This window comes from Falco rusticolus, chromosome Z (assembly GCF_015220075.1).
Source record: "Falco rusticolus isolate bFalRus1 chromosome Z, bFalRus1.pri, whole genome shotgun sequence".
NCBI lineage: Eukaryota > Metazoa > Chordata > Aves > Falconiformes > Falconidae > Falco > Falco rusticolus.
The window spans coordinates 1,016,852-1,044,182 of NC_051210.1; the positions used below are offsets into that span (position 1 = coordinate 1,016,852).

Sequence of the window (27,331 nt, forward strand, 5' to 3'; positions counted from 1 at the left end):
TGAATTTTGCTGTTCTTAACTCAAAAGGCAGTTACCAAACTAAAAAATTCCTTGCTTCCATTTATTGCTTTATTCAGCTTTATTGATTTCTTTGAGGCTTACAGGGTGGGATTATGAAGATTAGTCTTCCTGTCTGTCCTAGAAATATCAGCTAAATCCCAAAACCTGGCATGAAGATTCAGCTAGTCAGCTTCTTCATACCTTTATCATAAAAATTTAAGCTATGAAATTCTACGCTTGAGAGGACAGTTGGGTTTGGCAGGGCAGCCTGCAGGCGTCCTGTATAATACAGGAATCACCAGGAGACTGAATGCTGAAGTGAGACTGTGGAGCAGTTTATCTCCGCAGAGCAACTTGCCTGTACGTTACCTGCTTTTGGCCGGAACTTTGGTTGATGTCTTGTTAGATTTAGTATTTACCTTTTTTTAGTTGTTTACATCTGAAAGTAAATGTTTGTATTTAAAGTCATTCAGATTTTCTTTTGGAAAAAACCCAAATTATCTCAATTTGCCTATGTGGGTAGACTCTGAAAGATAAGGGTCAGAGAATTTAAAAGCAAAGGTACTTTTTCAAATCTTTATTTTATATATATGTCGTAATGCTTGCTGGTTTTGCCATACACATTACTTTATGTATTGTGCAGAAAAATAAGGGAGACATTCATACAAAGCAATCCCAAGTGACTGGCAAGTCCACATGGGAATTTTATACACTGACATGCTAAAGAAGTGTTGTTTGTGTTGCTCAGGGAAGCAACAATGACAGTCAAACAGAACTTGTTAGTTGTCAAGAACCCAAAAGCAATATTCAGAAATATTATTTCCTTATGGCAGAGTAATTTGTTTCATTTTGTTCTTGCTTAATTGTATTTGTGTTTATTGCCAGAATAACAGAAATTACTTAAGCCTTTCATTTATGGTTACAGTCATATAATAGACCTCTGGGGTAAATAATTCCCAGTTGTCAGGGGAAAAAAAGGGGGGTGGGGGGGAAGTAGTGTATTAAATACATTGCACCTATTTTTTATCACATGGAGATGTTCTTTTTGAAAAAGAAGAGAATAAGTAAAGGTTTGGTTAGTGTTGTCAAATTGAAAATTATTTTGTTCTGTTTTTCTAGAAAAGTTATGTGTTGGATGTATCATAATGTTTGAACTGTAACTATTTCTGACAGTGTTCTGTAGCTCTGTAGAAATAAATTCAGCTATACTATGGATATCTTTGTAGCTAATTTAATTACATTTACAATAATTTACAATAAGTTTTAATTTCTTCTGCATTTGCAGTGTTAGGTATATATCATATATGTGTAATAGTATATTTAACAAAACAGTCTTTGGTTCACATACATGGCATTTCATAACATCTGTAAATACAGCTGTTTTGTTTGCAGGGGTTTAAATCAGGCTTAAAAATTAAGTCAATAAAAGATGGTTATATACAGCGAGATCTGTAAAACAATTTGTGCTGCATATTGCAATATTCCTGAGAGGGATTGAAAGGCTTTCACCATAATGGGGGGTGGGGTGGGGGGGGGAACAGAAAATTTGCCTGTGAAGCTGACTTGGTATTTTACAGCAAAGTTGAAACTCTTACATTGAATGGTGGTATTTACTTTTCTAAAACTCTTCCATGCGATGAGTTAACCTAGTCACAATTTGAATTGGATTTTCTTTGGTGTCCACAGGTTTAAAGGGGAAAAGTTCACTTGCACTGAATGCTTCAGCTATTGTCCCTAGTCTGTTGCTATAGTTTCTGCTTTTTAATCCCCCTTGGCCTCAATCCTTCAGCTACATGTGCACATTAACTTAATTACCTTGAGTTCCCTCGCTGGAATCCAAGAGTAGTAAGTCTGTGTATTTTAGGGTTGGGTTTATCTTTGTCTTCATTTTTTCTGCTTCTTCAGGCTAATACTGATGGTTCACAAATAAACACCCGATAAGTTTTTAAGCTATCCTTCAGCAAAATTATTGTACTCTTCATCTGCTCTGTCTCTTGACAATCAGTAACATTTATTCGGTGTTAATGGTTTCCTGCAAAGAAGTCAGGGTAAAAGCAGGTGTTTGGAGCTTTGGTTGCTTAGTAGAGCTTTCATAAACTTCTCCATCTCGTACTGGCCTTCTGGCATGTGCTGCCTGTGCCAGCAGATGACTGGGTCTGAAGGAGAAGCTGCAATAGAACCCTCAGTTTGGTAGCTGGGTACCGGAACAAATCATAACTTTCTCGCTGAGGGCAAGAAAAAAAATGCTAAGTTCTGTGTTTGAATAAATGTCAGAGTTGATGGACCTGTGGAAAGCATTCCATTGATACATTAGGTATAAAATCCTTTGCACGTTTGAATGCAGAATTTAAGGTATTGCTATTGTGTCCTTGTTCTTCTAGTGAGTACCCCGCTACTCTGAGAGCTCAGCCCTCATGCCCTGTCAGCCAGCTGCTGTAGGGTTGCGAGTAACATAGGCTGCGGAAAATGGAACTTAGACTCGAACACGAGTTTTAAAATACGATGGAAAATTTTAGCATTAACCAGAAATCGGCTGAATTATCTTCACAGTGAGTGGTGTATTTGCTCCAGGTGATGCACCAAGTATTTTTAAGGAGTTTTTCATATTATTGAGGGTATCATTGCTGAATTTCAGAAAAGAACTTTCTCAGGTGTTCTTCACTAGGTAATGTAACAAGCTTTTGGAAGAACTGAATTCCTGTCACTTTACAAAACATCAGGAATGAGAGGTTATTGGTATAACTTGTCACTCAGTTACTGTATTGACCTAACCAGTATTTTGTCTTCTGAACTCAGTCCTACCTGTTCTGTCAGTTGAGGTGAAGCTTTTAAAATATTGAATGTTCACTGCGATCCATAGATGTTTTTCTTTCCTCTGGCTTTTAGCACAAAATCAATGCACTTCACATCTTGAAATCTAATCCTGTTAGATATGTTTCTTTTAATATACTGAGGTATTTGTGTGTGCAGCATGCCTCTGTTGTCCAGGTCTATAAGATAATGAGGATTTAAGTGATTACTTGTTCTGGCTATTTCAGTTACTTAGTGGTGTAGAAAAGTGGGGGGGGAAATGGTAAAAAACACTATGAAACTGGGTGTTGAAATTGCTTTGGACTTGATTTTGTTTCCAGGATAATGCAAAATATGTATCCCTAGTGGTGTTAGCTTTTACTAGTTTCATTAATTTCTCAGTGACTGAGAATATCCTGTGTCTACAATAATTTACAAAATAAAAATGGATTTTACATTAAATGTGTAGTGCATTCTGTCAGGCTTTTCAACAACTGTTCTTCTAAATTGGGTAACATACCATTGGTGGTACTTCATTTAAAATTTGCAAATAAGCAGTTGTAGAAATGGTTGAGCATGTGTGTGCATGTTGACTGTAAATAGCTTAGTATTGTGAGCATCTTCTGATTTCTTGTCATTGTCACCCACATAACTTTGCACACATTTACTTTGTAGAAGTTGCCCGTGATTAATGCAAAAATAATAACAATCCTGATAACAATGCTTTCTGTCATACTTAGGATGAGTTATTTTTTAAAAATTCTGTAATTGCAGTTTCTGTAAATTATTTTTCTTATTGTCAGTTTTTGGCTTGAATCAGTAAGAGCTTGATGGAAATGAAGTAAGTGATTTACCAGTACTCTGTGGGGGTGTGTGAAGCATTAGTTTCTTGCCAGTGAACTGTTATAAATTTGCAGATGCTCTCTTCTAAAGAATTACTTGATAAATTTTCATTGTATATGGAAAGTAGCCAAAGTCACAGCATTTAAGTTGGGCTACTTTTACACTGTCCACTGTGAAATTCTTATTAGTCTGATTGTTTCTAAAATACGCAGGGCTTCAAATGGCTTTTGTGGGCAAAACTGAACGATTGTTCTGGTTAGAGGTGTTGGGGCTCCTGGGACCGCAGTAGGAGAGGACATGCAGTATTTAGCCTGCCAGTGCTCCATTTAGGATGCCTGTTCATATTTTCTTGGCAGACCAGTTTGCGAGCTACTTTTGATTTTTAACCCGTGAAGTCTCAGTAAGTGTTTGCTAGATGCCTAATAGACAGCCAGTAACTGAGTTCAGTGGGAGATTTACTGAAGTGTTGAAACAAAATTGCACTTGTGTTCTTCCATTGATGTCAGGATCAGTATCAAGTTTTTCTGTTCCCATAAACACAATCTTCAGGTAATACCCAGACTTCTGCGACCATTTGTTTTCTGCAGAAACCAACTGAAACTTCAGCTGGGAGGAGTTTTTTCTGCAAAAGATGAAAGGATACGAAACAGTTGTTATGAGATCTTTTAAAAAAATATTAACTACCCATTGTTGATCAAAAACATGTTGTAGAGAAAGGTTCCATGGAAGAAAAGGGATAAACTCTAAGTCAAGAGCCCATTTCGTCTTTTTTTTTTTTTTTTTTCCTGTAAACTAGTTATTTTAATTTAAGTAACCTCTGTTCAATTGCAGTAATATTTGAAATGACATTTTGAAAGGGTTTGTGTGAGAGGGAGCAAGTGCACTTCTATAGTCACATTAGGAATTCATTTTATTTGTTTTTTTCTCAGTGTTCTCTTTGAGTCATAGAAGGTCTTTGTTGTTGGTGTTGAAAGCCATATTCTACACGTTACATTTAAGATACTTTCAGAGAAAAAATAATTTTTCTTTCACTATTAATTGTTCTTGATGAATAAATAATTCTGCCTTGAGTACGTTCTGAGGTGGAATCTGGCTTCAATTCTGATTCCTGGGAAGACAAACCATATCTGGAAACCTGAATGCCTTCTCTTGAAAACTGCAAAGGCAGTGTGTAGAGTCTATACTAACTAGGTTTATTCTTCTGTAACAGGCACTAGGTTTCATTTCTCCAGTAAGTATTTCAGATGAACTTTAAGAGTCAAGTGCATGTTTCTAAAATCAAGGTGAAAAATCTTAAATTTAATTTGAGCTTTTTTTTCAGCATTCAGTATTTTATAAACAAGGAATTAAATAGCATCGGGATGTTGACAGCTGTATGAAAATAGGGCTTCAGGGGAATGGTTCTGCAGTCTTGTTTTCTAGGATTTGTTCAGTGCAATGTAATTGCTTTTTGTTGCTACTGGGAGTGATTGGGCAGCTTGGTCATTTTCACAAGCAGTGTGAGGGATTCACACTGACATAAAAGAATAATGAAATACCTGAGATGCACACAGTGCTCCTAAGTTTGTAACCAACCAACAGCATGTTGGGTAACTTCTTCTGAAAGGCAGCATGGAAAAAGCCTTAAATAGAAACTTCTTTATCTCAGATTCATTTTTATGCTTGGGAGATTAGTTTTTTTCACTGCCTTCTGTCATACCAGGGCAATTTCTGGTTTAACCTACATGTTTTCACCTTCTGGGGACTAGTGCTGGCATAGAGCAGCTGCAGTTCTCCAGGCTCTCTACTCCACTCCAAAACAATGTCTTGATTTATTCTGTTGTTTGTATGCCACTGTTAGCCATCAAGTCTGCAGGTCTGTACCCTTATTCAGGACGCTTTGGTTTTTTGAGAGAAGTACTAACAGGATGCTCAGAGAAGGAGCTCCAAGAAGAGCTCAGTGGCCTCAAATTAAATTTCCTCCTATTTCATGGATAGCTGTTAAAGCTGTCACACGTGTCTAGAAAAGCTTGTAAGCAGCAGAGTTCAGGGGCCACTTGCAGAGCCACACAGATTAGCAACATTTAGTCTGTGCCCATTGGGAGCAAGTTTAAATGGATACTGACTATATAAAAATTCTTGAGATGCAAGGAAAAACGTTATGCTGTTTAATTCTAGTGGTTTCTGACTAGTGTCATAGCTTGTATCATTAAAAGAATTCTCAACATTTATAGAGCCTTGTAGGACAAAATATCATAGGATACCTACCTTCCCAGAATGATGAGTGCTTGCATTGGAAAAGGTCAGTACTGTGTGTTGACTCAGGAGAGCAGGTTAAAAAAACCAGCCATTTGAATGTTCCTGCTGCAGAATAAGGCACTCTATCTTTTTCTCTAGTAACATACAGGTCACATACAGGTTAAGCATATAGTGCTAGCTGGCTTACATAAAGATAGCTACTGCTGCGTATCATCTAACTAACCCTCTAAAAATTTATATATTAAAACATTGCCTCCCTGTTGTTTTTTCTGAGGCTATAGACAGGAATCTTTACCACTTGAAACCTGGCATTGAGAAGAGATAATGGCTCCTCTTTTTTTTCTTTTTTTTTTTTCTTCTTCTTCTTCTTTACATAATAAATGTGTTGAACATTGTAAGATGAAGAGCTTTTAATTTTATGAAATTTGGTTGACTGTCAAAGAGACATTATAACGAGTGGTTTCCAGCCAAATTGCATTTGCTGAGGAGTGATGGATCTCTTGCCAGCACTAAAGAGGCACTTCTCACATTGGATGTCTGCATGTTCCTTGTGGGCAGAATATTATAGGAAAAAGTTTAATGTTTTGATGTATAAAAACATTTAGGAGTCAAGCTACATTAAAATGTAAATTCAAAGCAGCAGCTGAATCTTGTAGAAGTTTAGTGGGATTTATTAAGGCCTTTTTAAACTTGGAAGAAAAACAATTGTTTAAACTGTAAGTGTTTTGATTCAGAAACTTTGTGGTATAGTAATAATATAGCATACAGTGAAGGAGCAATGCCTTACCACAAATTAACTGTTAGTTTTATAAAGGCAGTCATCCACATTAAAATAATTACTCTTACTTGCTTGTGGGATAATACTGCTTATCATCTAAGTTTAAAAAAACAATATGATTCTTCTAATGTCAAGGACAGACGTAGAAAGAACAATTTTACTCCTTTTCAAAGGGTGATATTGAAGAGTATTTATGTCATTATACACACTTTTTAAAAAAATCTATAGATAAGCCTGAGTTGGATTTGAACATTCTAAGAGACTGAAAAGAGAGGGTTCTTTTGCAGCTGTTCTTAACAACAAGAGAAAAATAATACTCATTTCTTTTTGTATCTTGAGCATTTAGTGAGGAAGTCCTGAAAATTATTTTCTTGAATGCAAATTAGATGCAAAATGACTAAATGATTTTGAGAGGTCTATGGAAATGATGCAATCCAAGAGATTGCAAATAGAACTAAGAATTCTTAATGTAATACTCAGAGGTGCAGAACAGCCAGCCTGTTACATGGTGTGCCTCTAACAAAAAGCCAAATAAAAATGATAAAATCATCATCACCATCATCATCATCATCTTAGGGTCAGAAACTAAGGTTAAAGTTGACCATTATGGAACCAGAGATTCTTTGGACGTAAAAAGTATTTGTTGTTCTGGTGAACTTCCTTGTAGTTAATAGTGTTAAAAATAGATCTAAGTTATGTTGTTCTCTGTAGATCTGTGCAATATTGCAACAAAGGAGGTTTGTTTGTTTTTACAGTAGTACATGATAGCTGAATGCAACTAGAAAAGGGTCTGGCGGGTGTTGGGGGCACCGTGAGAAATTCAGTAATACGTTTGTTAGACTTAACCCAGCATTTAAAAGGATTACAGTAGTAAGTGGCTTAATAAAATTTCACAATGCCTCAATATCCTGAATTATACATTTAATTCAGTGAAATTCATGCAAAGTTTAATTAGCTTATGTGCCAAATGACCTTTATTCTGAAGTGTGTGGAAGTATACCTATTATGTGTGTATGTAAGCACATACTTAATGACAAACCATCTTCAACCGAAATCAGTTCCTTTAAAATTGAAGATTTGCACATTGGGAAGTTATGCATGCCACCATACAAAATATGCAGGGCAGGAACCGGAGAATATATATAAATCATAGTTGTATTGGGTCCAACCTGCTAGTTTTTGCTATTGGTTGTCAATTAGTCGTAAAAATCACAAGAGCCTCATAAAATGATGAGTATCTTGCTAGTGGTTCTGTAGGCAACAGAAGCAATTATGCAGCAAAAGACAGAGAGAAAAAAAGCTATATTGGGATTCTCTTTAAAGGTTTTGATTGGCTTTAAATACTGTTGTGGCCAGCTGTTATATTTGAAAATGTAATATGCTAAGCCCATGAGTCAGTTTTCCTTAAATCGATGTGGTTTATATGCAGCTATATTATTGTCTGATGAAAGTGAACAAATCCATTTTTACAGCTCTACGCAGTGGCAAGCTAATGATAACCTATCCTGGAAGTGATACTCTAATGTGATTAATATAATTGAAAAGCATATATGGGAAAAGGAAATACTCTTTCTTCTAGGTAGAAAGCATATTAATTGGCAAAGAAAGCTGCAGAAGAAGAGAAAAACAGGGTGGATTACCAACAGATTTCTGAGATTAAAATGGCAGTTTCACAATTTGAGATAGAATTTGAGAATTGAAGGTTGCATGAATCTGAAAGACTGCTAAAAGACTTGTATGAAACATGAAGGAATTTGTGGGTGTGTCCGTGGGGGTGTGTCCGACTGCTGTTATCTGTTCAGGGGCATACATACCTGGTCTTCTGAATGTCTACCCTACATAGAAATGCTAATACCTGATACTTTCAGGTGTTGTTAGCACTTAAAAAACATACAAATTAGATGTTCTAACTAAACTACACAACCAGAACTCATTTTCATAGCTGCCTTTGCTGGAATCCTTGTGAGCTGACTGGTCTTTTTAAAGGTCCTTTTTAAAGGACAAGCAGGCTGCTTTGTACTGTTTGTCAAGGTGGAAGAATTACATGGTGAGAAATACCCCCTTGCCTACCTCCTCTTTTTCCCTGATTCCTGTTGTTGGCATAGGATGCTGAGATTTCAGTCTGTGGATTTGCACTGGGACACAACTACTGATGACCCAGAAAAAAAATCTCTGCTGTCCCTAGAGTCTAACCTCTCCCAGTTGCCCATAGGGTCAGTATACCCTGTTTTCTTGGGGAATATGTGGAAGCCCTTATTTAATGGTACGTGTGGTTCTCTCTGGACCTTTCATTCTTTTAGATACCCTCATGTCTGTGCCATGCGGTGTTGTTGCTGTTTTCCTATGCAGTAGCTTGTTCTGGGAGGTGAATGAGTTTTCCTGTGCTGCTTGGAGCAGCAACAAGAGATTTATAACAAAATCATTATCATGGGTTTTTTTTTCCCTAACATGATCTGGCATTTATTTGAACTTAATAAATTAACTTGTTTTGTATCCCAATGCAGAATGGGTGCAGCAGACAACATTTATAAAGGCCGAAGTACCTTTATGGAAGAACTAACAGATACTGCTGAGATAATAAGAAAAGCAACTTCAAGATCACTAGTTATTTTGGATGAATTGGGAAGAGGAACTAGCACACACGATGGAATCGCTATTGCTTATGCTACACTTGAACATTTTATTAGAGATGTAAGTATTCAGTCTGACATGCTTGTAGATGCTTTTTCAGCTTGTACTATTGTAGGCTGACTTGACATGGTGTGATTTCCTTGTAGCTATGTGGCATGTCTAAACTGGGGGCAAAGGGATATGTTCTGTGTTGCTGTGTTTAAAAAAAAAAAAAAAAAGCAAAGCTAAACCTTCTTATGTGTGTATTTCATTGTAGGTGGAGTCACTGACGTTGTTTGTCACTCACTATCCCTCGGTTTGTGAGCTAGAGAAGGTGTATCCAGGAAAAGTTGGTAATTACCACATGGCTTTCTTGGTGAATGAGGAGGAAAGTGCTGAACAAAAAGGTACAGTACAAGTCCATCTGAGATTCTGGCACTATAGGCATAGGCAGAAATTGTAAAATTGTTACGGTGATTTAAACCTCAACATGAACGTGACACATCCAGACTCACTATGGTATCGGCCTATACACACATTTTGGGGGGCTTGAAAACTGAACAACCATTTACCTTTCATGTAAGCATGGCTGAGCTAGGCCAGATAAAATATTCACCCAGCACAGTATCCAACTTTTCACAGTAGGCAAATAGAAAGGATTAGGGAGGAGGGATTAGGGATCAAACATATGTCAACTCTTTCTCTAAAAGATCTCACTGTCTGCAAACATTTGTTATTTGGGGGGCTTCAAGAGCTAGATGTGTGTTGTGTTTTTTAGTATCTTCAATGGATTTCATTTCAACGAGTTTGTCTAGTTTCCCTGAGTATTCTTGTGTACTTTTAGCACCTTCGTCCTGCTGTGTCAAGGAGCCAAATGTAACACTGCACTGTGTGAAGAGCCACCTCTTGTTTGTTTTGAAACTCTTTTGAAACATGTACCTTCACTTAGTGGTTCCAATTCTTGAATTAGAAGAGGCAGAGGACTAATTTCTGTTCGTCCTTTCTATGCCATGTGTAATTTTGTAGATTGCTTATCATAATTCCATTCAGTTCTAGTCTTACCAAGCAGGTGAGTTACAGCCTTTCTTCTTGTCGTTGCTCTGAATTAGTATTTTCAGTAAAGTTTGTCTGCTTACTGCTTAGCTCTTTTTCTTGTTTGATAATGGGTGTGTTGAGCATCTCTGTCTAGCTGCAGTGATGATTACCCTTCATGGATAGAACTGACAGTTACCATCTGTTCCCTGTCTTTTAACCAATTATTTACAAATGCAAAGGTCTTCCTTTTGGGTTATGGCTGCTTAGTTTGCAGAAGAGCATTTGATGCAGGACTCTTCCTCATAAGCTTTTTGAAAATCCACATAGGGTTTATCCACTGGATCTCCTTTATTCACCTGGCTTCCAAACTTACCACGGATTTGTGATGTAGGATTTCAGTCCATACGGATGGCTTTGATTTTTTTTTTTCTTTTTTTTCTTTGTTTTTTCTTGATGGATCAGGTTTAATCAGGTGCTTGACAATTGTGCTTTTATTCTCTTTTTCCCACCTTGCCTAGTAATAGCCATTCCTAGGTATTTTTTTTACGAATTGGCATGGTATTTGCTATTAAACTTCCCCCTAATTCATTCTTAATATTGTATTATCTGCTTCCATCGTAAACTAATCAGGACAGGCCACTTTAGTATTTGCCACTAACAGTGTTTAAATATATAATCTACCACTTTAACTTTTTTTTTTTTGTGAAGTTAGTTTAAAAATGTAGAGTTTGGCTAGAGGGAGATTTCAGCTTTTGTATTCTGTTTAATATTAGAAACAGGGATCCGTGAAATATGTGTTCGCTTTGAGCACAGGTAGTTCAAAGTAATATGGTGTTTAGGTGAGCACTCTCTAGCCACACTGATGTTCCTAGTTAAGAGCATTGCTCTCCTGAGCATCAGCATGTCCTTTTCTCACAGAGTTCATTAATTGAACTGTTCATCTCTGATACTTTCAGGCGATTGAAATGAATACTTACTATTCCTTAACTGTTGTGTCCGTGAAACCCTATACTTTGTGTTTCAACGTGCAGCTTGAGCATTTCTACAGGTTAGTTGACCTGAACCTTCAAGCCGTATGTAGTCTTCACTGTTTTGCTACAAAAGGCAGTAGGTGTAGTACCACAGCCTGTGAGCAACAACACATTTATGTTTCTTACTCTGCCTATATCTTTAGCTCCTTATGTCTTAACATTTTAATTGTTTTATTTAAGGTGAGTTTTTTGACATGTTTTTTGCAGTCTCTGGCTTGGACCACTCAGATCAAATCAGCTTGAGTCATCAGCATTTATGGAAATCTCCATTGTTTCCATTTTTAAGACAGAAAAATAAATCTCAGTAAATGATCCCATAGTTTTTCTGCTTTTTACACAAGGCCTGGGTTGTGCAGAGATGCAACACGGACGTCTAAAGGGGAAGTGGAAGGAGTCATCAGATTTATAATGATAGCTCTTATGTTTCCACCTTACTGTGATGGAGTAGAAAGAATCCCTAACAGAACATCCACCATCTTAACCTTTGTTTTTTCATGAGCATTTTCTGTGGCTCCTAGCTTCCTTCCTGGCAGGCACAACTTTCTGTTGTGCTGTAGTTGTGGACTTGTAATTGTGGGATTACTGACACTTGCTTTATTCTGTCAATGCTCAGCAAACGTGAGATGCAATATCCCAGCTACAGCATAACTAAACGATTTGAAATACAAAGATTCTAAGTTCTGCGCGCGCACACACACACGCACGCGTGCATCTGCTTACTAAGAGACCAGGTAAAGTATAGTAAAGAGTTAAGTCTCACAATGGGTAGGTAAAATGCGTGGTCTCAAGAAAACATTTTTCTTTTGTATTTCTTCGATGGAATTTCATCAATGGAGAGGAGGCATGAATGATAATGAGACCACAATCTTTGCCATTTTGGTCTTTGGTCTACTACATTTTATTAACATAATAGAGGGGTTTTGATTTTGGTCTTATTTTTTTAGGGTCTGAAGGTGAAGAGCATCCTGAATTCATCACTTTTCTTTATCAAGTAACTAAAGGAGTCTCTGCAAGGAGTTACGGGCTAAATGTTGCCAAGTTGGCAGATATTCCTGAAGAAATCTTGAAGAAAGCAGCTCACAAATCAAAAGAGTTGGAGAGAATAGTGAACGTGAAAAGGTCAGAACAATTGTGGTTTGGTGGGCTTCTTTTTCCCCCTAACAAAACTTTAGCTGTTAATGGAAAAGCTTTTCACACAGTGTACATTAAAAAATACCGTAAGACCTACTTAGATATCCTCCTACCCTTCAGGGAAGAGGCAGTGAAAGAAAACTTTGAAAAAAAATGTTCATGAAATTGTGCTATCCATTTCAATCAAAGCTGTATATTTTAAATAGTTAGCTATTATGTCAGATGTTGATTGCTTTCCTCTGAAACAGGGTTGGAAAAAACTAAATGCACCATGGGCTAACATTAGGAATAGACTGGTTTTTCTTTTCTTGTGGGAAATGCTAAAAAAAATGTATTCTTTCAGGTGTATATTTTCACTCTTTTCAGGAAAAGAGATTTGAAATATAACTATCTTCTAATACCTACTTCTACTCTCACCAGTGGTAGTGAAATTACTAATAGATATAATTTAGGATGTATATTATTTACTTTGGAACTTGAAATTGTATTTACATCCTATAGTGTAGAATGCAATGCAGATATTCTTCTGTTTTAACCTGAAAATATTTATAATGTATTTTGATTGCCCCCCTAAATACACAAAATTTTAATGAAAGTCTGGGGATGTAGTATTTTTATGATAACCAATTTTTATTTAGGGGCATGTGTACTTTACATATGAGACTAGTTATAAAAATTCCCATGTATATCAAATAGCATCATCTTTATAAAGCCTGTAACATTATGTACACAGTTTAGATAATAGGTATGGGCTAGTATTCATATTCATTTCCACTGAATTCTTTGTTGTTGTTATTTTCAGTGATAGTCCTGTCAGCAAAATTCAAATATCCCTTTAGGAATGAGGATCTTTGTTGTCTGATGGCTGTAACTAATCCTGACAGAGTAATTTCATAATGAGAAAATTTTAAGTACTAATTATTTGTAGGTGCAGGCAGTTAATCTGAAACTGAATAGTGCTTAGTGCTTAACGCCAATTTTAGCTCCTTTTAAGAAAGCAGAATAAAAATATTCTGTTTGAAGATACATGGCAGCTTATGAGAGAAGTGGTAGTTACATTAATTGTAATAGTCCATAACTGACAAAAGTAAAACAACAGATTACTAGCAATATCTTAATTCTGTTATAGGATGTGTAGGGGTACTAAAATAATGAAAAAGTTATTTTTCAGAAAGGTGAGAGAATGAACTGGAAGGCCAGAGTTACTATATAATGAAATTAAGATGTGAAACAATATAATGCATCCCTTTGGTTTATCTTTCTTTGTTCTGTGAAAGTCATGCTAGCGTATTACTTGGATAGGGCACAAGTAGAGCTCTAACATGCCTCCATTGCTAAAAAAAAAAAAAAAAACACAGAAGAGTTAATTGCATGCAAGACCCATGAGCAGTAAAAATGGTATGTGACAATGTAGTTAGAAGACTGATTTACAGTGCCCATAGAAGGGTAGAGTTGAAGGCTCACTGGGCAGCGTTAATTACGGGACTTAACTGTGTCCCACTTACCAACTTTTGAGTACATGTAAGCTCCTGTCTGTATTTTAGCTTTCGGTATGTAATTTTATTGCCGCCTTCAAGCGAAAAAGAACAAATACTTAATCTAAAGCTGTCATGAGTCCTTTATCCTGAGTTTTCATGAAAGGTGGAAGCCACTGCACTGCACACTGCACTGCAGGCTGCTGCCCCCTGAGCTACCTGAGCACCCCTGCCTGGGAGGACCGGCTGGAGCATCCCCCAGCCCATCTCCTGCAGCCTGGAGGTGCTGCTTCCCGGCCTTCCCTCCATGGTGCCACAGCTGGTTGTAGCATGACCAAAAACCAGGCCAGGTCAGGGATCTGATCCAGCTGAAAAGGTCATTCTTTCTCTACTTGTTATAAAGCAAGTTCAGTTTCCTGATGTTACGTGTGAACAGGCGTTACCGCCTGAAGAAGGAAAGGGTGGGAGTGAGAAGAGGAGGTGGCACTTAATTCTGACAGCAGTTGGTAAAGGTGACCTTGAGGCTGCAGTCCTGCCTGCCAGACCAGCCTGCCCTGTGGGCACTTGACACTTTTGCCTCCCCCTTTAATGACAGACGGTGCTATGCAGGGGGTCAGGGACAGGGGACATCCGCCACACAGCAACTGCTGATTCATCAGGGTTGACCTGTACCAGGTTATTCCTTGGTCGTAGACCTCTGGGGCGCAGTTGGGAGGGAACTTCATGCATCTATATAAACTTGGAGCTCAAGTCAGCAAAAAACAAAAATACAATATCAAATGTGTCTGATGATTTCATAGTGCATAAATTATTGTATTATGTAATTCGTAATTATTCCAATGCTCATATGCAGGTCATTATAGAAATACTTTTTTTTATATTCCTGTTTGTTTTCACTTATTGCCATGACGTGACCCAGGCATCGAAGTATTTTTCTGTATCTTCTTCCCAAAAGAGACAGTATCAAGTTTAAAAATGGGTATGGTAGGAAACAAAAGTTACCACGATCTTGGGAATCAAACTCAGACCTGCTGCTGCCACAATACCCACAGGCCAGCTGCCCTGTCTTTATTTTTTAAAATTACTTTCATGTAATTTAAGAAAGTCCACTGGGTAGTTCCATCCAGTCTTGACATCTTTGTTGTCAGGAACGTGTGTTAAACCATTTTAAGTGTCTTGGGTTTTGTTACAGCCCTTATGATTCACGATTAAATCGAAAAATACAGAAAAGCAAATAGGAAGGATGTATGTACTCATTTATTTTGAAAATGTGTTACCCCTTTATGACTCTTCAAGTGCAAATTTATAGGAACTGGATTGTGGAAGTTAAATGGGGCAAACTACAATACTGTTTATTTCTTTTAATGATTTACTCTGCTTAGTGTTTTATTTCACCTTGTCCATGCTTCTGTTATTTTAAGTTAATTATAAAATTAAATTGTTGACTGTCCTAGAGCTGGAATTCGTATGTTGGAAAGTGTTAACTGACAGTTTTAAAGATCATGTAACGTTTTGAGCTGTGCAAACTGCTGGTTTTGACCACATATAGAATTTTGCAGATGAGTATAGGGCTTTCAGGGTTTGATGTGCTTAATTTAAAAATGTGTCCATATTTTGATTAATTTCTTTTTTTCCCCCAGAAAAAAGCTGAAGTCCTTTGCTGAAGTGTGGAAGATAAATGATTCACAGGAACTACAAAAATGGAAAAGTGTATGTGAACCTGAAGATGAAAGAAAGGACAGGTTTTAATCCTCAAATCATGTCTAAAGATGAAAAATACTGGCAAAAATATAGGTCTGGAGACTAATAGATTCTATCAGGGTATAGTTCTAGATGCATTAAGTTGACTTTTCTGCTTTTTTGACAGATAAGAGATGTTGCATTGCGATATGATGCCTACCACACCACTTCCTGATTGTATGTCACTTCCATGCTCCGTATTCCTTCCCTGAAGTGTTTTCCACCCTTTTCCTTAATTGAAAAATGTCTACTGGCATTGTGTTTCGTTTCTAATATGTTTAGAAAACGTGACAGATTATGTTGGTAAATTATTAGGTAAATCTTTTATAAATAAAATAATGTCTTTTAACTTTATTGTACTTGAATTTCTAAAGAAATACTCCTCTGCATTGGGAAAATGTAGCTGAGTCTTAACTATGCTATATTGCTGTGTATTTGCTAAGAATGAATACAATAAAGAGACTTTTTTTGTTGTTCTAGTATTAATGCATTTAAAATTCACTGGTTTTGTAGAGCACCTCCTAGTATCTATGTGCATAAGGAATTTAGAAAAGTGTGTGTTATGTGGCAGCATTAGGAGAGTTTTCTTTCTACTAATGAGATTGATGATGGTGTGCAACTAGCAGTTTTCAAAGCGGCAGCACAAAACATGCATTGACTGTGTTTCAGTTTGCCTCTTTTTTTATTCTCATGCATGCCTGCTTCCCTTTCAGCTTTAGTTTTCACCCTAATGTTGGCCCTTTCTGAAATTGTCTGGAGAAGGACTCCAAGTTGGAGTATCCCAGGATGAGGTGGAAGAGGCAGTTCGGTGCAACTGGCTTCCCCGCTGCTCTGTCAAATGCTGAGTAAAGCTGGAAAGAAGAAATTATTTTCAGGTTTTTTATCATCAGTTACAGAGTACAAATTTTAAATGGGAATGTGGTATCCAGATTAATTTTCCTTTATAAATACAGCCAGGTGAAGTACCTTGCTATGGAAAGGAAGAGTGATGTTGACATAGTTAAACCTTCCCAAATCGTTTTGTATTAAAAAAAAAAAAGTACGTGTTGTGCGCGGCGAGGTGTGGGTGGCTGCCGGGAGCCCCTGGGGGGCAGCGCGGCTGAGGAGGGGGGGAAATGGCCCACGGAGCTGCGGGAGAGAGCAGAGAGCCTGCCTGAGAGCAGCGGCGCTGCAGCCCCCGGGCCGGGCAGGGGGAGGCCGGGGGGGACCGGCCCGGAGCAGAGCCCCCCCGGCAGGGCAGGGCAGGGCCGGGCCGGGCAGGGGGAGGCCGGGGGGGACCGGCCCGGAGCAGAGCCCCCCCGGCAGGGCAGGGCAGGGCCGGGCCGGGCAGGGGGAGGCCGGGGGGGACCGGCCCGGAGCAGAGCCCCCCCGGCAGGGCAGGGCAGGGCCGGGCAGGGGGAGGCAGGGGGGGACCGGCCCGGAGCAGAGCCCCCCCGGCAGGGCAGGGCAGGGCCGGGCAGGGCCGGGCAGGGCAGCCCGCGGGCAGCCCAGGGCCGGGCAGGCCGTGCCCCCCGCCCGGGGAGGGCCCCGCGGGGCAGGGCAGCACACGGTGTGTGTCAGGGCCGGGGGGATCTCTCCCCGCCCTGCCCTGCTGTGGCCGGCCCCAAAGGCCCCCGGCTTCCCCCGGCGGAGCCCGCTGTGCCGGGAGGGAACTGCCGAGCGCTCTCCCTGCCCGGGCCTCGCCCCACCAGCCGGGGGTTACAGGGGCTCTGCCCGGCACCGCGCGGGGGGCGCCGGCGGCCGGCAGCGCCGGGCACCGCGGGGCGGCCGGGACAGCCCGGCACAAGTGGAAAGAAGTCTTATCATCTTGATTTTGCTGTAAGGAAAAGAATAAAATGAGGTTTTGTAATCTACGAGATAGCTGAGCCTTTCCAATTTTTCCAGCAAATGAGGGATTTTTTGCAAAATTACGCATGTCAGATGAATATGAAATAATGTCATTGTAGGAGATTGCATTAGCCTTTCCAATATAGAGAACTTCGTGCAGAAAAGGATGTAATTTTTTCACCTGTCATAAACAATTGCTAACCTTCAAAGATTTTTTCCAGATTCTTCAGATGACAAAGCATCATTTAAACAAAGTTTCTCTGCCACTCAAATAGCAGCAGTAAATACAAGCACCTCCTTCCAAAGTGTGCAGTATATTTATTTAAACTGTAAGACCCAAAGAAGAAAACCAGGCTTTCAAGGTGTAGTTACACATGCATGTTTATCTATCTGTGCCACACATTGAGGCATAGTGAATCTAATACTCCATTATTAATGCACACAGATGCAGTGCATTGAATCTAAAGACCTCTGACCATAGTGTTCAAAGAGAATAAATGAGCCATTATGAAATTTCTGTATGTGCTAACCGTGCTTGTAGTAAGACTCTCTTTGCCCTTAAGGGAGCATTCAGGCTACACTCTGACAAGAAAAAAACACCTGGATGCAGCCTGAAAAAAAAAAGAAGAAATAGCATTAAGTGTGGGGAAATTGACATGGGATTACTGGCCTGCTCATACCCTCAAGTACAAAGCAGTTATAGCAGGCTTTTCTCTTAATGTCTGTGATCATTTTGGAAATAACTTTTTATTTTAGTCCTGCTCAGTTCAACATTGGGGTTTATGTTGCTATCCTGACAAGGCGTACTTTAGAAATGCAAGCTAATTATTAAAGCTACTGTTTTATTCACTGCTGATGATTATAATTCCTACCAGATATGTAAACAGTTATCACCATTGAGAATACACTGTAAGGAGATGCGTAGTAATATTAGATGTGTTTACTGCCAGTTTTGGGATGTATTTCTACCGAACCATGCAGTAGAGTGCAGATTTATCTAGACCTTGTTCTGTTGATGAGGAGCAGCCGTGCTCATTAGCAGAGTGTGTGCCATGTGAGGGCAATCGCTCTGGGATGTGACAAGTTTGGAGCTCACTTGGGTATGTTTGTGGAGCGTGAGATTAGGCATTGTCTAGACAGGCAACCAGATGGACATTCCTTGGCTTTTGGTAGCATGGAGTGCAAGAGGGATCTAGAGAAACAAAGACCTGCTGGAAAACAGGGAAAGGCATTAATTTTGTAGGAGGTTTTTTTCGTTTCTTTTACTGTGGTAAGTTGGTACTTCTGTGTGTGTCACAGCAGGAGGCTTAAGAGAGAGAAAGATGAGAGGCTTCTCTTCTGTTTTCCCTTTTTTTTTTTCTATTCTTTTCTTTTAAATTCCAGCACGCTTAAAGACAATTGTCTTAAAGGCACTTTGAATTACAGTTTTTGTAGTGGTACAATCTTGGAGATGTGCCCTATTTTTAAACCAAAGTAATAAAATTTGGTCTGTGTGCTGAGTCAGCAAGTTTGATCCTGCATACTGATGTCTACTATGCTAAAGAGGAGTGACCCGTACTTAGATGCTCCTTGGTTGTAGTTGGAATTCATGCTAATCTTGAGTTTGCCTTCAGGAAAGGAATGTCTAAATCTTTGTCTACATTAATATTTTCGATACCTGCATAGAGTATTGGCTCTTATTGCCTATGCCCAGGTTATTGATATTGTTAAAATTTAATATTGATGTGTAAAATACAGCCATCTGCCATACCTGAAGGTACGGTCTTCAAAGTAATAACTTTTGCAGTTTATGGCTTTTACCCATTTTCTTAAAGGCAGTGTTTATTGCTTTCTTAAGCTTTTTAATTGTTTTCTCTCTACTTAAAACTTTTAATGCCTTTGTGCATCTTGCCTGAATCTGTTGCCTTTAGAAATCAGTGCCACAGGTTAGCAACAAAAACTGGTAGACCACTTTGATAGAAGAGGAGAGAGGTCTGGGTACACTCTCTCTGCCTTTTTGTATTTGGTTATGTAAGAAGGTTATTATAGAATCTGCAAAGTGAAATACATTACCAGTAGCGATTACCTTTCTTACTGGCATACATCTTTCACTGAAGTAATTCTCAAGAGGATATTTCTTTGTATTGCAAAGTTTTACAGAAGTATTTATAGAAATGACATGAATTTACCTACCATGTAAGTTTACAACATATACAAGTGAATTTAAAGATCACTGAAATGTCAGCTGAGTCAGGTATTGCAGTAAGTCTGTTCACTGCAATGAAAGTAATGTTTTATTTATTAAAATCTAATGGTAAGTAAATCATCCAAATATTTCTACTATATGTAAAATTTAGTGAGAATTTCATTCAATTAATTTAACTTCTTAATAGTTCTGATATAAAAGCGCTTTTCATAGGGAAGCACGGGTCTGGTAGATTGCGTCGCACTGAGAGAAGCAGGACTCCATCCCAGACCTTGGACCACACTGTAGGATGCCTATTGGAGGGGCTCCCCTAGGCTCGCTCCAGGTGGCCATCGCACTCTCCTCGAAAATCCTGGCAACAGTACCAAGTCTTGGACAGCAATCTGAATTCTGAACTGCCTGTCTCCTTCCCCCCTCTCAGATTCTAGAGCATGTGAATGGAGTGGATGGTTCTTGTCGCTGTTTCATTGTTCCTAAACAAGAAGGCAAGCTGAATTCCACAATCTCAGCATAATTTCCCCATCTGTTTTCAAAGCTTTTCTCCATCTCCATGCAAAATCTCCAGCAATCAAATCCAGATCAAATGTCTGTCAAATCTAAATTCAGTTCTGGGGGACAAATTTCATTCTGCTGATCTGAATTGGGAATTTTAAAAAACCATGCAGCCACATACAGCCAGAACCCAGGAAGGGATTCACGGCTGAATAAGGATGAATTCAGGACTTAAAGTTCAGCTGGTAGGTAAACACAGGGTTCAGTTCTGGGACTGCTTATTTGGGTCTTTGGCCTGTGTCAGTCCAGCGCTGTTGACTGTTCTCATTCTGTAGCTCAGTGTAGGAGAAGCTGCAGATTTGCCCAGCTTGGAGGGGTCCTGTACTAAGAATTCTCTTGCCAAAATTATAGAACTCTGCTTTTCTTAACAGTGTACAATTGTCATTGTACATGGCTAAGCATGTCTGGTGTGGAAATCCTCCCCTTGCTCGAAATGTTAGATCAGTTTCATCTTCCTCAGCTACAGATGGACAAAGTCGATGGCTTCCTTAATTACATTATACATTTTTCTCCTTGTCTAGCCATAGAGACAAGTAAGAAACAAAGGATGTTTTCTTAATTTCTTAAAAATCTTTTCAAAAAATGATTGAAATGATCATCTTGTTTTATAAGGTGTGAGTCCTTGCAGGTCATGCTGTTAACTGTGAAATGGTGTGTTTGTCAGAGGCTAAACTGCTTTAAGTCATAAGTGAGCTGTAGAGAAAAGGATGACTGCCTAAGATACTATTCAGGGGAAATAAACAGTGAACAAGATAAAACCAGATACAGAAATCTAAGAATAATTAGCTGTTCTAAGAATAATGGCATTAGGAAACAGGATGGTTTCCTCCTACATGGTGTCAGGATTTGTTCAAAAGCGAGCAGGCACCAGTTTGATTGATACTTTGGCTACAGTCTTGCTAGCCAGCAGGTGCAGATTTAGATATAAGATTTAGAGGGTTTGCCTGAGGCTGAGTTCTGCAGTGAGCCCTTGCGCTGCTGCCCGGGATGTCAAGCGCTCAGTCCGCATACGGCGTCAGGAGGATCAGAAGTAGTCACAGGAGACGAAGGTGGTGCCTGGTCTTGGGATCTACGTTGTTGCAACCACAGCTTACGAAAGCTGAACCAAGTCTAGGGCAGGAAGCCCTGCTGCTGATTTCCCACAGCAGCCCTTCGTCAGCTGGTCCTTAGCAGCCAGCACACGCACCCAGTTTGTCACCTAATTTGCTCGCTGCGCTGTGGGAGAGGGCAGGAGGTAAGTCTGGTGGCCCTTTGCAAAGTTGTGGGTCACATGCCGGGCTGGTCGTTTTGCCACTTGGGAAGAAGGAATAAGGAATTCTTGCCCCATCCTCAGTCCCGCACAGGGACAGTGAAGAACAAAGTTTAGCCCTGAAATATAGAAGTTAGCCAGTCTTTTATATACATATATGTAAAATAATTTCCATTGGGACAGTTTTCAAATACTTATGTTCTTTTGAACTTGCAAGGAATCTGTAATAACATTTTGACTGCCCTCCTTCCAAAACTTTGCTTGTAGGTAAAGGTAATTTTTCAGATATTATAAAATAAGGTAATTTTTATTTAAAACATTGGTGGCTGCACCTAGTAACAATCATGAAAAAGACTTCTGATTTTAATGAAGTTTCTAACATTTTCTTCCTTTTTTTTTTTTTAAGCAGTCCGTTAGTTTTTATGACTTTGCAATATGGTATAAGAAAAAGGGTGAATCCTGGGAAAGAAGGAAGTGGAAAACACAATGCAGAGCAGATTTTAAATATATAAATAAATATAAATAAAATGCACAATCTGCAATAAGGAAGTAAAAATCAATGTTGCTTTTTACATATAATAATCCAAATATCTAGAGTGACTTAAAACTCAGCGTGTCCTGAATACCGGGAAGATTACTAGATATAATTATCTCACTCTTATGTAACACAAAATAAAAGTTGCAGTCAAGTACTGAGCCTTTCCTTCTGCCTACATATTGAAAAATTTCTCTTTACATATTCCTCTCTGCACCAAGCACTAGAAATTGGCTATCGTCTTAAAGCATTTAAGAATATCTCGTGCATTGTATGAGCACATATTTATAATTCTTCTCATTCAGAGGGGGGATCATAACCACAGGGCCGTGATGCTAATCACGAGAGGCAAGTATCACTGAACTTACCATGAGGGACTTCCTTTTGCTGGAAGGTTTGTCAGGGTGGTGGACCTGTAGCTGCTTTTACATGGCTGTTCAGGACCATCTCCCTCAACTTCCCCCAGGGCCCTGGTCCTCTGGCGGGACCACACCACTCATCAGAGGAGAGGGAGAGCTGGAGGGGAACGCTGTCCCTCCCTGGACATCCGCGTGGTGAGTATGCGGGATGCACGGGGACCAGGCTTGTGCCCTCGCAGGTTTGGGTTGTTTAGTCAGCTGAGATTCCCACTGTGGGGGAGGAAGGGAGAGGGGAAAGGTCTTTTCTGGGGTATAGAATGAGTTGCTCCACCATGGGGAACAAAAGCACAGATGGGGTCCACAGGGCAAATATTTGTTTTGCGGTGAGAAGGCTAAAGATCATTCCTTAGATCTCTATTTGGATGTGCTAATTTGGGCAGCTTGTCAGCCCCCCTGTGTGTTTGAAACATCTCACTCACCATCAGTGTAAAAACAAGTGCTTCAGTGAGAGCAATCAAAGGGGGGAGTGGAGGCAGGGGCGGGCGGGGGGTCGTGGTGGATACTTAAGGAGAAGGCCTTGAAACAGCGTTTTTGTCTTGGCTGAAGTCAGCCAACCCAAAAAGTGCATCACCGGGGAGCAATAAGACTTGTAATTTGGATTTTTTTCAAAACTGGTCTCAAAGCAAGGAAGTTTTAATAATGCTAAGCACAGAACACCAAGGTATACCGGGCTGGCTTTTCTGTGCAGGCCAAGAATATTCCCAGCTATTAGACTGTCACATTGCAAGCAGCGTGGTGTCCCGCGGGACCACCCTCTTTCCAGCTGGTTGGGATCTGTGGTGTTTATATTCTCCTTGGTTATGCTTTATGCGCACTTCAAGTTAATCTCATTTCATTGTGGCTTGCTGTGAAAGTATTTCAGTATGAAGTGAAATACACTGTGCTCTATTTGCAGGATGTTACTTGAGCAAAGACTGTATTAATGCAATGAGTAGCTATATTAAATGAGCTGATCTTCTATGCAAGTTCTTATGCTCGATAGCTTCCACATAGGAAAAGAAAACTTTGCTAATCCTTTAATTAAATTTGCAAACTAAAGCTGTGTAAGCCTTTGACACTTAATTTTTTCGAGAAGCAATTAAGTCTTAAATGTAAGCTCAAGCCCGTGGCCACCGATACATTTAGTCTGTCACTGTGTTAGGCCCAACAAGGCAGCAGGCTGAGCAGCTGTAGCTTTCCCCCCCCCCTCTGCCCCCAGCAGCAGGAAAAAAATCTCCACCACTTTCCCAAGTGATCTGTAGCATGCAGAGAACATGTATGCAGCTGTGTGCATGGCGCGCAGATTTTACCCATTCCCACAGAGCTTCATACAGGTGTGTCTTAATTCCCCTGTGGATCTCTTCAATGCACCTTTGCATCTCTCTACCATTGCTGCCGGATTCCCTTAGGACATCGCTTTACTCCCCCTTTTAACACTTCTCACCGACTTTGCAGTCTGTTCCTTATACCCATGGGTTGTTTCTCAGCCGGTGTGTGCTACAACCACTTCATCTATCGTTGCCTATAATTTTCCTTCTTCCTGATAAAGGTGGAGGATGTCCAACAAGAAATAACAAAAGCCCTTGGTCCTAGACGTAAACTTTCCTTTATACAGCAGCATCCCGCAACTAATTAATTCTCCCTCCAGTAACCAACTACAGGTGCTTCAGTGGAGGCTGCAACAGTGCTCTGACTTTCATATTTCTGATACTTTAATGTAAAAATATTTCAGTACATTCCTTCATTTTGCTGTTCTTCAGTGTGTTCTGCAGCTTCTCCTCTCTCCCCCAGTTTCTGTGAAGACCTGTCCACATGCCTTATAATCAGATGCAGGGTTGATGAGACCAGTGACACAGTAAACAAGCTTCTTGGCTGCAGGGATCTACTCCCTGTGGACTGGGAAATGCTGGACCACAGGTGTGTTTCCCTCTTTCCAGGGTGAGTGACTTCATTGCTACCTGCAGCTTCTTAGCAGACCCTCAGTTCTGAAAGTTTAATATTCAGGGCCCCTTAAAAACGTTCTTAGAGACTTTGGCAAAAGTTGATTTAGATTCTAGGTTAGAAATTGGTTTGTTATTTCCCCTGTGTTTCACAAAATCTCAGCTAGCACTGTCTATATAGCTTTTTCTTTTTTTAACTTACGCATTTAATCATGACTTCCTTCTATATTTTTGACATGTAGGTAAGAGAACCACAGGGAGAGGCATTTTGACTCTTCCTCTATCTTTATATAGTAATCCTTTAACACTTTGCTTCTTTGTTTATCACCATCGTATTGGAATAAAGGATTATCTGAAATTGTATTTTCAAGTCTCAATCTCACTTGGTTTCTTAGTTTCAGATCCACCAGATTTTGAGGTAAGTTGGTAGCAGGTGCCCTAGTGCTGTACATTGCTTTCCCTTAACTTGCTTGAGAGGTCTCTGTGGGCACTGTTAAGCATTTAAAACTTTCCCCTTTCATTTCCTGTCCCGTTACCTTTTTGCATCATAGACGGCTGCCTTGCCAAGCACTCACTGAAAGCTGATTTTTGGTTTTCTAAGTTGTTACCATGGCCAAAAGCTGGCTAGCTTCCTATAGCAGACCTCAAAGTGAAGCTGTCTATTAACGTACAAATGTAGCTGCCTGGTGTTAGGGAGGGGGTGGGCTAGGTGATGGGAGGCACCCTGTTGCACTGAAAAAGCAGGAAGGAAGCTCTGAAGCTGACGAAGCACACCAATACTGTGCATCACTTATCAGGGAACACTGCTCCTACAGAGCTTTCTGCTTAGCACTGAGCAGGTGGGCACTTCAGTAGGCTTAGACACAGGCACAGCCGTGGAGAAGGGGAAAAGGTGGCTGTGGAAGTGACATGCAAGTTTATGAGGTTGCTAAAACCCCGTCTTTCCCTTAGGAGATTTGCAGTGGCTTTATGTGTAATTCATTGCATGTAGAGGATACGTTTTCCCCAGTTAAGACCACGTATCCTGATACAAGATCTGTGCATTGTATTCTGACTGGATTTGCAAGTGAGGAAATGATTGCTTCTTAAAGGACGTAAGGCGATATAACCTTTTCTTTGCTGGCAACACAAGGCACAAGTATCAGAATAGTTTATAACATTCCAAACAGGGAGAGGAGGTGAATTATTTGGAAGAACAAGTACTGGTCCTGCACCAGTGTCAAAGTAGTCTTGTCACAGGTTATGAGCTAAACAGCGTATGTGCTGGTGAGTACTTGCCTTAGAGGTTTACAAGCTGTTGCAAAGGAAGTTATTGACGTACTTAATGGAAAAGTGCACTTTTTGTTGGCCGACTCCATTCTTCTTTCAGAAACTGAGGGCTCTACATTCTGTACATGGCTTTTCATGGTCCCAAGACAAGCACCAACTTTGGTCTGTGTTATACTTATGAAGAAACCGGTACTTTAGGTAAGAGTTCACACTGCTTTGGAGTTTACAGTTTTGTGACTGGAAGTGATTCTCCTGAAATAAATGGGATTATAAATGAACTGAGAGAACTGCCTTTAAGGAAGATACTGCATTTTCAACAAGTGCCACCAAAAAGCCATGAAAACAGAATATTTGTATCGTACCTCTATTAGACTCTGTAAGTCCCTGCCTTACAGATGAGGCTGGGCAATTTCAGCCTGGGTCAATCTTCTGACACTCGTTCACACATTGTGAATACGTCGGTACATTGGATCACAACCCTTCACATGCGAAGGACCACTCACAAAAAGATTTTTTGAAGGTTAATTTCTAAGGCTTTTGCTACCGTGGTTCACTTGTGTTTCAAAAAGTAGACATCTGTGTGAAAAAGCAAACTAGATTATACTGCACTGATGGATTTATTTACGCAGTAAAATTCATACTCTGTCCCCAAGACCTGCAAGTTTTGTTTCAGTGTTGTGACACATCACAGCAGCCAGAGGTGGCAAGGATTTAGTCATCTGTGCTTCTCGAGTCCATTCCAGAAAGAGGACAAGGCTGAAGGTTCCTTTTACTCTCAACAGACCTCCATGTATGCAAGCCTTTTATGATAAGTTTGTCCCTGCCTCTCCAATCTGCTAAGTAGCTTCAGTGCATGGCACATTGATGTATAACATTTCTGAGCACTGCTGCCTGCTTTAAGCTGTGTCATGGACAATACTCCACTCCTCAGCTTTAGGGGCCCAAGATCCCTACTGCTTCTTTAACATGGCCAACAATAATTCCCACTGAGAGACGGCTTGTCTATTCTGATTGTTACCAAGGCTGCTTTTTTCCACCCCCCCTCCCAATCACTAAGAATTCATATTGCACTGTAAACAAAACATAGTTCAAGGATTTTTTTTTTATTCTGAATGGCAAGCAGTCTTGTTGCTATGTACAAAGTGAAAGCTTTAACAGAGCACTTCATTATGACCTTCACAGAAAATACTAAACAATTGTAGCTAACTCTCGGCTGAGGGCTGTATATGTGCTGCAGCAGCTAACTGTTGGCAGAAGCCTTCACCTCGCACACAAATAGTAGGCAACAGTCTGTCAGTCACCTACTTTCAGAGTAGATATTGTTTGGATAGCATTGGCAGCAATTTCATATTTGTGCAAACTTGTCAGGGTAAATCTCTCCCAGGTGCACAGAATGAGTATTTTAAACATTCATGTAAGCAACAGCATTACTGACTGCTTAGAGCCCAGAAATGGAGTTTGCCATCAGAAATCTAGATCCTTTTCTCAAGACTGCTCTTCACTGCTCATTCATCTTGGCTTCATTTCCTCCATCTACAGAAAGGGAGACAGTGCAGGCCTAATTCGGGGTGGCAATGCAATGAATGTTTAGCGTATGTTTCTTGTGGCATGCCTTGCGAAGTGGAAGGAAGCAGCTTGTAAAGGCAGTAGTGTGCATGGATAAAGGTTAATCGGGTAATTATTTTCAGCTGAGAGCTAGCTTACA

General features: G+C 39.9%; 1 protein-coding gene across 4 annotated transcripts in view; it reads left to right on the forward strand.

Moving 5' to 3' along the window:
- Positions 1-16,153, forward strand: part of MSH3 (mutS homolog 3) — a 113,200-nt gene extending 97,047 nt beyond the window's left edge. For all 4 annotated transcript variants that reach the window (XM_037372699.1, XM_037372702.1, XM_037372701.1 and 1 more), the window contains 4 exons: positions 9,154-9,340; positions 9,537-9,666; positions 12,270-12,444; positions 15,572-16,153. In XM_037372699.1, coding sequence (XP_037228596.1) covers positions 9,154-9,340; positions 9,537-9,666; positions 12,270-12,444; positions 15,572-15,680 — 601 coding nt within the window. In that variant the 3' untranslated portion in view covers positions 15,681-16,153. The remainder of the gene's footprint in view (positions 1-9,153; positions 9,341-9,536; positions 9,667-12,269; positions 12,445-15,571) is intronic.
- Positions 16,154-27,331: the final 11,178 nt, after the last annotated feature.